Raw genomic sequence first — 11,154 nt, 5'->3', positions numbered from 1 at the left:
CTGGGAGAGAGTTTGATGCAAAGTCTTTACTACAGGCAGAGTTACATGGAGCAAAGAGCAAAAGCGAGCAGGGAGAGAGGTTCATTCCAAAGGAAAAGTCCATGTGCAGGGAGGTGGGACTGATAAGAGTCCTTCTCCACCAGAAAGAGATGTTTGGAGTAGGCAAAAGTTCTTGGTCATTTCAGCTGTGTCCTGGAAAATGGTTTCGGAGCAGAGGCCACAAGGGTGCAGGAGGGGATGTCCATCCTGGCTGTCCAACACACTCCAGTGGGCAAAGGACACGGTGCAGCAGTTGGGAGTGTGATGAAGAGGGAGAGGGGGATGGTCCCAGTCCTCCACATGACTCCATGGCATCCTCAGAGCAGGGTGCAGGTGCCCCTGCGCTTCACCTCGAAGGCAGAGGTGAAGAGCCCCATCTTCTGCTGGGTGTAGGGGGGGTAGCGTGGGTTGTTGAGGGCCTCCAGCCCCATGCTCCGGTGCAGGCAGCCACGGTGGTGGGAGAAGGTGTCAAAGGTGAACTTCCCATGGTATTTTCCCAGCCCACTGTTCCCTGGAACACACAGGACAGGTCCGTGCTCAGGACGGGACTCTGCTCTTGATGATGCCTTCTCCAAGCATCGAAACGAGGGAAAAAGACACCTACAGAATTTTCTGAGCAGCACAGACATGCATGGTGGTGGAATTCCATTTTTCCAGTGCCTCCTTCAGGTATATGGATGCTCAGTCCAGCCAATCCTGCTGCAGCTCAGCAGATTGGAGGCCCAGCGTGTCCTTTTTACCCACCTCCATTTATCTACACAAGCTTTGCTGGGTTCTGCAAGTCTTGACTTCCCTCCATGACACTCCACCGTATCTCCCCACGACCTTCTTCCTGGAACTCTAAAATCCTGGAGCCACATTGGCAACACCAGTTCTCCCAGTTCCTGTGGCTAGTTTAACTGGAGGCTAAGAGCCAAGTGACTTCCCATGGAAGCTTTGGTGTCATCTCACCCCAGTGACTCCAGCCCCTTCACCTGCTCTAAAGTGGCTTTACCCGATAATTGAAGGTGGTTGGTCTGAATCATTCCCAATAAAGATAAGTTACGGAATGGGAAGTACAATAAATTGCTCCCTGAGCCACAGGCAGGTGAGGAATTAATTGTTTAGGTGTTTCATTATGTCTGACTCAGCTGCCAGCCCCGACAGAGATGCTGAGCAAGGGCAGCACCAAATGAAAGGACTTATCCCAGAAATATTTTGGGAAGAGATCAAGACGTGGGGAAGACATTCTGGGAAACAATATTCCTATATCCCTGGACCATGTTATACCCATAGCCCAGAGTTGAGCAGCCTCACTTTTCACCTGAGAAAGCAAAAACTGGTGCCTCTGGAGAACAAAATTTTTTTCTTCTCCAAGGAGGATCTCCAAGATCCTGAAAGATGTTCTCCAGGTTTTTGTTAAGTGTTTTGTTCCTAGTATTTTGTCCTAAAAGGTGGAATTAAGATACAACCCGACTCCTGAGGGACATTAAGGGATCCAGCCCAGAACCACAGTGGCTGCAGGAGGACACTCACATTCCTCATCATGGCACAGGCCATGGATCACACCCGGCTCCCAAGGGCCAGGACTGAGGATTTTGGACCTACCAATGCCTCCGAAGGGCAGCGAGGGCAGTGCCACTTGCATCAGGGTGTCGTTGCCACAGAAGCCTCCACTGCTCGTCCGCTCCAGGACCTGGTTCACTATCTGGGAGGGAGCAGAGAAGGTGGATGAGGGGCTTGCACTAGACAAACATTACCCAGTTTACCCATCAGGTATTCCCAGAGTGGGCACTAAAGACCCTTCAGAGCACATCCTGGGGCTGGTGGAGATGATCCCTGACTTCCCTCCCTACTTTTTCTGCTCCACAGACACACCTTGCTGTCGCAGGAGAAGGCGTAGAGGGCCAAGGGCCGTGGCCGGGCGTTGATGAAGTCGATGGCTTCATCCATGTTGGCGATGACGACGATGGGCAGGATAGGCCCGAAGATCTCCTCCTGCATGGCGGGATCCGAGGGCAGCACGTCCGCCAGCACTGTGGGAGCTGCAGAGAGGAAACCCGACAGCATCAGCCAGGCACAAAGGTCGGAGATGAAACATCCCCTCTGCAGCCATTTTCAAGCATCCCTAGAACTCTTTTCCCTCTAGAGCCCCTGGAAACCCCCACTGTGCTCACCAAGATGTGGGTGACCCCCAATCCTCACCGATGTAGCGCTCTGCCTCGTCCGTCTGTCCCCCGAGGGCCACGCGCCCGCTGCCCAGCAGCGCCCACAGCCGCTGGAACTGCTTGTCGCTCACGATGCGGCCGAAATCCGGGGACTCTCGGGGGTTGGGGCCGAAAAACTCGGTGATGGCCTCGCGCAGGGCGGGCATGAGCTTCTCCTGCATCTCCACGGTGCAGAGCAGGTAGTCGGGCGCGATGCAGGTCTGCCCCGCGTTGAAGAAGCGGCCCCAGGCCACGCGCCGCGCCACGTTGGTCACGTCGCAGGTGTCCGACACGTAGCAGGGGTTCTTGCCCCCCAGCTCCAGCGTCACCGGCGTCAGGTGCTTGGCAGCGGCCGTCATGATGATCCGCCCCACCGGGGGGCTGCCTGCGGGCAGGGAAAACGTGGATTGGGGTGGGAATGCCACCAGCCGTCACACGGCACTGGGTCCTGCCAGACCTCAGATACACATCCCAGATCCTGGCACCACATCCAGGCAGGGCTCTGCTCTGTCCCATGTGATGTACCTGTGAAGAAGATGTAGTCAAACTTGTTCTCCAGCAGCCTGGTGGTCTCCGGCACGCCGCCGGTCACCACAGCAAAGCAGTCCTGCAAGGAACAGAAAAAATCCCCTCATGTCACCATCTGTCCCCAGCAGCAGCATCCCAGAAGGCTGGGACATTAACTGAGCACGGAAGGAGAAGGTGCTGCATATAGATGATGTGTGGGGTGGTCAGTGTGAGGCAGGGTTGGGAACACCATGGCCCAGGAACAAGAGACAAAGAAGGGCTTCTCACATTGTCCAGGTAACAGCTCAGCGTTTCAGCAATGAGTCTTTCTGTGTTCTTGGAGATCTCAGAGGGTTTGACAATGACACAGTTCCCTGGGGGAAGATGAACAGGACATCAGCACAACGACAGAGTGACAGCCAGCCCTTCTATGGACGAGACCCCTGAGGAGACCCTGGCACTTCCAGGCCAGGGGACTGGAGGGTTGGGCTCACCAGCAGCGATGGCCCCAATGAGGGGCACCAGGAAGAGGTGGATGGGGTAGTTCCAGGGCGCTATGATGAGCACCACTCCGTAGGGGTCCTTGCGGATGAAGGCAGAGTCCAGCTGCATCACCTTCAAGGAAGAACATGACCTCAGCACTGCCTTTCCCACCAGCAATCCCTCTCCCCCACTTCCCTTTTCCCAGAGCTTCCTTCCTACCAGGTTCTTGTCCACGTGCTCATCCTTCATCCACTGGCACAGGTTGTTGAGGGTGACATTGAGCTCATTCTTGCAGAGGAGGATCTCACTGAAGAAAGCTTCAAAGCATGGCTGGGGACAGATATCATGGAAATGCTACCCCAACACTGACCCCATCACTGACCCTTTAACACAGCCCCCATCGCCCCAATGCCAACCCTATCATGCCAGGAGGCATCTCTGCCCTCTTCCAAACATGAACAGGGAGGATTTCTTCAGCAGAAGTTTCCATCACCTCCTGTAACTCCCAGGGAATATGAGTGTCCCAGAAATTTTATGAAAATAGTTATTTGGCCAGAATGGAAAAAAAAAAAAATTGAATATTTTCATGGTATTTAACAAATTCCTGAGCTCAGCACTGTGAACTGACAACAGAGCCCCAAGCCAAGGGGACACCTAAGCAATGTCACCAGAGCTCCTGAAGAGCTGATCCTGGTGGAAGCATCCTGACCACTTGGATATTCAAGCTGGAAGCAAAGCCCCAAGCTCCCTTCCACCACCTGTGGACAAAACCTGCACCATTTAATCTGAAGTTTAGTCAAAGTCTTAAGACCTTGACTAAAGGGAAGTAATAAGAACCACAGCTTGATTAAACCCTTAGTGATGGAGATATGGCTCCCCTCCACAGCTGTGGAGCACAGATTGGGATCATATCATCCTTGCAGCAGAAGTGTGAAGACACCAGGGATAGCCCAGCAGACTCAGTGGAGCCCCTTCTTGACTGTGGAGAGCAGGGGAAGCAAAGCTCCTGTGCTGAAACATCATATTTTGGACTCCTCCAACCCAAAACCATCCCTGGACTGAAATGTTCCTCCCATCCCCACACCACTTTGGGGCTGGTTGCTGATTCCCAGGATCCTCCACCACCAAGAGACCTTCAGGTCCCCAAAATGCAGCCACCAGGAGGTGAGAGGACCCTCTTGGACGTGAGGGCTCAGCAGGCACATGAGATAATGGGGTGAAGCAATGGGGCTGCTCTCAACCCAGGATGACGATGGCATCACCAGGATAAGAAGATGATGGTTCATTAGGAATTTTGATGGGACACAAAGGTTGTGAGATAGGACATTAAGTCTGAGGTCATCCAATCATCATCAGCAGAGAGGAACCGGCACCACTGGAGGTGAGACACCACCTCAGCCACGTAAGAGCAGGTGAAGTGTCCATCCAGCTATGAGGGCCCGGCTGCATAACAAGCTCATTACTGGACAACCGGATCTAATTAGGCATAATTAGGAAAGACGATGGACACACACAGAGCACTGATGCCTATCAAGGCCTAGCTGAAGAAGACCTCACCTCCAACAAACAAGGCAATTAGGAACCTGGGGAGAAGGCAGGACATGGAAAGGGCATGAGGGCATGGGCCACTTCACTGATGCTGAACAAAGTGGTGAGGATCATATCATGGAATCTTGGAATTGAAGCTCATCCAATTCTGCCGTCATGGGCAGGGACACGTTCCACCAGCCCAGGTTGCTCCAAGCCCCATCCAACCTGGCCTTGAACACTTCCAGGGATGATAAGCTGATGCCACTAGAATTATCCATGCTGCGGATGCTCCCACCTCACCAGCAGATCATCCAGGAGCTCCTGGCATGCCACAATACCCTAAGCCATATCCAGAGCCCTGCCCATATCACAGTGCCAGTGAAACCAGTCCCTTGGAGGCCCTGGGAGGAATGTGCAGTGCCAGCATGTTGCTCAATGCCAGTAATCCTGGGCGTGCCGGGCTGCCCAGAAGCACTCCAGGAGCACTCCACCTCTATGGAGGTCACATGGACCCTCAGGATACAGACCAGAGTGTGAAACACTCCCACCTTGGCCAGTCATCAACAGGACCTTTGCCTGGTTTTGGGGCATCAAAAATGGGATCAACAGTACAGTCCCTCTGCTATCCCTGGATCTGCTGGGACCCAGCATTTACAGATGCACCAGCCTGGGAGCACATCAAGGGGGAAGCAGGACCCCAAGGAAGAGACCCCAGTGCCCAGACACCCACAAGGATGCAATACCCAGACAAGGCTGTATGAAGGACTTCAAAGATGTAATGCCAGTGGCCCCCAATTCCCAGCCCCTCTTACCTTGCCCATGTCCAATTCAGTGGCTTCCAGGATCTCCTGCTTCTTGTCATCCAGGAAGCGTCCCAGAGCCTCCAGCTGTGCCACGCGGTATTCCATGGGCCGCGTCTTCCCTGAGAGCCAGGATGCCCGCAGGTGGCTCACCAGCCCTGCATAGGGGTTCCCACTACAGGGATGAGGGTGTTAGAGGGGACTCAGCCCCATTCTACCTCCCCAGAGCTTCGTGTCCTCCCAAATCCACATTACCCCATCCCAGAATCAAACTGGACTCCAGATTCCCTGGGGACAGGGCAGGGAGTCCACACACACCTATCTCCCTTGCTGCTAGGAGCAGCCCAACACAGCACCATTCCTGGCAGATCCTGTCTTCTCCCTTGAGCTATGCTGGGATGTGGTGGCTCACAGACCTCAGACTTTTCCCCCAGCACCAACCTCGGGTCCCCACAGCCCTGGCATTGCCACAGCTTCCCCTGCCCACCTCCCTGTCTCCCTCCTGCCCCCAGCCCCTTGTTCTCACCATGGAGTGCTGCAGACCATTGGCACTGGCCCCTTCCCGATCCCGCTGTCTCCACTGCTCCCAGCAGCTTTCCCAGGATCTTTGCCAGGATTGCTGCCCGTGGTGCTGCACTTGTAGCCCGAGAGCTGCTGCCTGGGGGGCTCGATGGTCTGCTGCATGCCAAGCTGCTGGAAGGAGCTGTTGGTCTCCATGGAGAGCGTGGTGGCCCTGGGGAAAGACACTTCGTGGGTTATGCCAGGATGGAAGTGCTGGGGATGCCGGCTTGATCCCAAGAGGAGTCACCCACGGCACCTTTAAAGGGCGGCTTGGTGCTTGGGGCCGTCCTGGTTGTGGGATGACTCAGTCCAGGGCAGCTGCCAGAGGCCCTGGGAGATGCCTGGCATTCCCGGGATAATCAGCCCGGGATGACCTGCCCAGGCTGCCCTGCTGATGTAGGGTCACCTATGGGGTCTCAGGGACAAGATACCTCCAAATCTGGGGGGCAGAGCTGCAGCCCCCCATCTGTCACCCACTCCCTCTCCATGCCCAGACACCCACCCTTCCTCGAGGGAACCCCCCGCTCCGTGCCCCACAGCCCCCACAAGCATGGGGGGTGTCAGAGGGGTGCCATGCAGGCAGTGCCAGTTCTGGGGACCCCGCAGTGCTTACCTGGGAGCTTGTGTGGAAGCTGCAGGAGCACGAGGCCAGGCAGGCACTGCCGAGGCTTGGGGTGGGGGTCCCTAAATGCTGTGGGGCTGGGCCCCATGGCCAGGGGCGGGAAGGATTGGGCCCCGCCTCTGTGGGGCTGGCAGTGGGGACAAGGTCTGGGATGGGATAGGATGGAATGGGACCTCCCCCTTGGGATGGTGGAACTCCCATGGCCACCACACCACCACCATGAACCTTGACCCATTTGGACCACACAGACACCCCTCATCCTGTTCCTGTGACCACCCTGATGCATGGGGTTCCCACAGACACCCCTCATCCTGCTTCCCAAGGGTTCCATGATCAATAGACACCCGTCATCCTGCTCCCATGACCACCCTGACCCATGGGGATCCCACCAACACCCCTCATCCTGCTCCCCAAGGGTCCCATGATCAATAGAAACCCATCATCCTGCTTCCAGGATCACCCTGACTCATGGGTTCCTACTGACACCCTTTGTCCTGCTTCCAAGAGTTCCATGACCAACACAGTCTCCTCATCCTGCTCCCAGACCACTTCCAGGAAGGGCTCTTTGCCTTGGCACCCCAGGGTGACTCCCACTGTGGGTATGGGGGACCGTCAGGATGTGTGCTACCCCTGCCCCACTGCCATGACCCTTCTGGGGCTGTTCCCTCCATATCCCCCCTATCCTGCAGAAATCACCATCCTCCCAAGAGTCCCATCTCAAGAATCCCCCGCTACCGGCTGGGCCAGGTCCTGCCCCGGAGATGTCACCCCTTCCGCCCTGCGCAGCAGTCCCCTCGCCCTGCCCCGGGGCACCCCGCCGTGCCAGGCACCCGGGCACCCTCCCGGCCCCAGATGTGGGGTGGCACCAGGGCAGGCACGTGCCCTACACCCCCCGATTGGGATGTCCCCCCGCACTCTGGCACATCCCCCGGGCCGGGAAGGGGAAGCGAAAGCAGCAGGTTGCAGCGCCCAGCGCCACGGGGAACCCCGAGGAGGCAGCACCCATCCCGAGGCCCGGTGGGAGCCCTGGGGAAGCTGGGGGGTCACAGGGAGGCGGGGTGGGGTGCAGGGCTGGGGTGCTGTGCGATGGGGGAGCCCTGGGTGCTGTGCGGGGGGGTCAGGCTGCTGTGCGGGTTGGGGTATGATGAGCGCTGCGGAGATCGGGGTGCTGAGAATGGACGCGGTGGGGGGCACTGAGGAGTGCGGGCAGGGACCGGGGGGTCCGGGGGGGGGACGGGGTCCGGGAACGGCCCCTTTAACCACCCACCCCCGTCCCGCCCGCGCTAAACGAAAGAGGAAGAGGCGCCCGCTCCGCCCCGAGAGACTCCGGCACGGGCGAGCGGGGCTGGGGTCGGTGTGACCGGGAAGGGGGGGAGGTCTGGGGCTGCTGAGCTCAGAGGTGCAGATCTGGGGAGTGCAAAGCTGGGTAGGGGGCGTGGGATTCAGGGGTGCAAGATCTGAAGGTATAGGGGTGCAGAACATAGGGGTGCAAACCACGAGTGCAGGATGTGGGGCTGCAGAGCACAGAGGTTTAGGGCTTGGGGGTGCTGTGTGCTGGGTACACGGTGTTGGATGTAGGGGTGCAAGGGCTGGGGGCGCAGGACACGGGTGCAAAACATGGGTGCAAGACTTAGGGTGCCAACAGGGTCTCCCCCACCCTGACACCATCCAGGGCTTCCCAGAAGCACCAATGGAGAAGGATGTCGATGGCTGCCAGGACGGGGCCAAGACACTGCCAATCGCTGGGCTGGGCACCGAGGGGACAGAGGCACAGGTGAGACCAGGGGGACAAACACAGGGGGGAACCAGGCCCATGGTGGCCATCCCCAAGGCCTGACAACTGGAATCACCCACAGCTGGATGATTTTGTGGGTGCTCACCCTGACTACAATGAGGAGGAAGAGGAGCAGAAGTACTTTCGCCGCAAGCGTCTTGGTGTCATCAAGAACGTGGTGGCCGCCAGCCTGGCTGGCACCCTCACTTACAGCGTCTACCTGGGTATGGGACTTCCCAGGGACCCCCAAAACAACTTGGGGTGTTCAGGGCATGGGTGACCACCCCTGGACCTCCCCAGGCCTGCTGCAGATGCAGCTGATCCTTCACTATGACGAGACCTACCGGGAGGTGAAGTACAGCAACATCCGGCTGGAGGACATCGACCACAAGGTGCTGATGGGCATCAATGTCACGCCTGTGGCGGCGCTGCTCTACACACCCATCCTCATCAGGTACGGCCCCACCACGCTCCTGCTGGCACGGCTCGCTGGCACAGCCGCCCACGCTCCTGCTCCTTGCCCCGGCAGGTTCTTCGGCACCAAGTGGGCCATGTTCCTGGCAGTCGGCATCTACGCCCTCTTCGTCTCCAGCAACTACTGGGAGCGCTACTACACACTGGTGCCCTCGGCGGTGGCCATCGGCATGGTCATCGTGCCCCTCTGGGCCTCCATGGGCACCTACATCACACGGTAGGCATCGGGGGGGGTGGGTGGGGGTGCAGGGGGTGCCGGCTGACCCGCTGCTCCACGCAGGATGGCCCAGAAGTACTATGAGTACGTTAACTACAAGGAGGAGCAGGAGAAGGAGAGGGAGCGGAGGCCGCGGGACGCCTGCAATGCCTACATCATCATCTTCCAGACCGTCTTCTACTGCTGCTTCCACGTAAGCCCCGGTGGGCTGGCTGGGATGGGTGGGGAGCCACGCCAGCAGCACTGAGCGTGCACCCCTCTGCATTCTGCAGTTGAGCTTTGTCTGCGCTCAGATGCCCATGGTCTTCTTCCTCAACAACTACCTCTACCAACTCAACCACACGCTCTTTGCGGTGAAGCACTGCGGTGAGGCTGTGGGCGGGGCACGGGGTGGCACCGGGAGCTCCCCGGGTTGGGATTAACCATGGCGTGTGCCTCACTGGCAGGGACCCTGAGCCACGGCACGCTACCTGGCTTCAACAAGACGGTGCTGCAGAGCCTTCCCCGCAGCGTCAGCCTCATCATTGTGGAGAGCGCGCTGATGGCCACCGCCTTCCTGGCCATGCTGGTGGTGAGCGCCGGGGCGGGGAGGACAGGCCATGGTTGATCCCAGCCATTGGGATTGGAGGATGGCAGGAGCTCACCGCAGGTGCTCCACAGGTGCTGGTGCTGTGCGGTGCGGCGTACCGGCCCATGGAGGAGATCGACATGCGCAGCATCGGCTGGGGCAACATTTTCCAGCTGCCCTTCAAGCACATGCGGGACTATCGCCTGCGGCACCTCTTCCCGTTGTTCATCTACAGCGGCTTCGAGGTGCTCTTTGTCTGCACTGGATTTTCCCTGGTAGGACCCGTGATGGGGTGGGAGGTGACGGAGCTGGGACAGGTGATGCTGAGCCCCTGCTCGCTGCAGAACTACGGCGTGTGCGCCCTGGGGCTGGAGAGGTTGGCGTATCTCCTCATGGCCTACGGCTTCTCCGCCTCGGCGTGCTCCAGCCTGGCCCTGTGCATGCTGCGCCTGCGCCGGCACATCCCGCTCCTGGCTGGAGCCTTCCTCCACGCTGCGCTCCTGGTGACGCTCTTCTGCTGGGCGCCGGAGCCCCGGCACCTGGCGCAGGCGCCACTGCTCTACAGCATTGCCGTGCTCTGGGGCGCAGGCAGTGCCCTCAACAAGACCGGAATCAGCAGTGAGTAGCAGGAAGTTGTCCCCAAAACGCCTTGGTGGTCCCCAAAATAGCCTGGGTTGTCCCAGGTTCCTCCACACATCCTCACCTCATGTCCCCCGGCACGGCGAGTTTGTGGGCTCACCTCTTGGATCCATGGGACAGACCCACTGTGATTGTACCCCAAGGGGACGTGGCACGGGAAGGGGACACTGATTCCAGTCTCTGCCACAGTTCTCCTGGGGATGCTGTACAAGAAAAAGGAGCGCCAAGACTTCATCTTCACCATCTACCACTGGTGGCAGGCCCTGGCCATCTTCACCGTCTACCTGTGGTCAGGGCTGCCCATGAAGGTAAGTGCCAGATATTGCCCCAGCCCACTCTGAGACATTCCAGGTCTTTTGGGGACACACTCCCATGCCTGTCCCCAAATTCCCTGTGCTGCAGGCCAAGCTGTCCATCATGCTGCTGACGCTGGTGGTGGCGGTGGGGACGTACCTGTGGATGGAGAGGAAGGTGGCGCAGAACGTGGAGGTCCGGCTGCCCCGCATCCCACGCCCGTGCCACAAAACGCGTGGATACCGCTACCTGGAGGACAACTCAGATGAGACTGGCTCCGACGGGGACGGGGACAAGGAGGACAATGACAAGGAGGACAATGACAGGCACTCAACTGAGGCCACCAGCGAGGATGAGCTGCCAAAAGAGGATGGGGAACAGCTGGGATAGGGTCAGCGTGGCCTGGGCCCCATCCCATCCTGCTCTTGGCACCTGAGCGGGTTCCACAGCTCCCCCAGAT

At 58.5% G+C, this 11,154-nt stretch overlaps 2 protein-coding genes across 3 annotated transcripts; one reads left to right on the top strand and one right to left on the bottom strand.

Annotated features, from left to right (window-relative positions):
* Positions 1-14: 14 nt before the first annotated feature.
* LOC306803499 (aldehyde dehydrogenase family 3 member B1-like) lies at positions 15-6,954 on the bottom strand. Its single transcript, XM_079308995.1, is given in 12 exon segments — positions 15-550; positions 1,627-1,726; positions 1,897-2,063; positions 2,224-2,610; positions 2,751-2,832; positions 3,021-3,106; positions 3,227-3,347; positions 3,435-3,545; positions 5,558-5,720; positions 6,072-6,275; positions 6,277-6,278; positions 6,720-6,954. Coding segments are annotated over 12 exon segments (1,827 nt in total). The 5' UTR covers positions 6,930-6,954; the 3' UTR covers positions 15-356.
* A 626-nt stretch (positions 6,955-7,580) lies between these two features.
* UNC93B1 (unc-93 homolog B1, TLR signaling regulator) lies at positions 7,581-11,084 on the top strand (the record flags this gene model as incomplete). 2 transcript variants are annotated; one of them, XM_079308993.1, is made up of 12 exons in its annotated part: positions 7,581-7,745; positions 8,401-8,502; positions 8,585-8,726; positions 8,803-8,956; positions 9,032-9,193; positions 9,257-9,386; positions 9,466-9,559; positions 9,640-9,764; positions 9,854-10,036; positions 10,106-10,379; positions 10,590-10,708; positions 10,803-11,084. In XM_079308993.1, 12 exons carry the CDS (start codon positions 7,581-7,583, stop codon positions 11,082-11,084), a joined length of 1,932 nt encoding a protein of 643 aa, XP_079165119.1. The 2 variants fall into 2 exon arrangements, with proteins under 2 accessions (XP_079165119.1, XP_079165120.1); XM_079308994.1 differs by lacking the exon at positions 7,581-7,745 and adding an exon at positions 8,017-8,078.
* Between the last annotated feature and the right edge of the window lie 70 nt (positions 11,085-11,154).

This window comes from Erithacus rubecula (genome assembly GCF_903797595.1).
Source record: "Erithacus rubecula genome assembly, chromosome: 6".
Classification (NCBI taxonomy): domain Eukaryota; kingdom Metazoa; phylum Chordata; class Aves; order Passeriformes; family Muscicapidae; genus Erithacus; species Erithacus rubecula.
The sequence above is the reverse complement of the archived record's forward strand: the minus strand, read 5'-3'. Positions and strand labels throughout refer to the sequence as shown.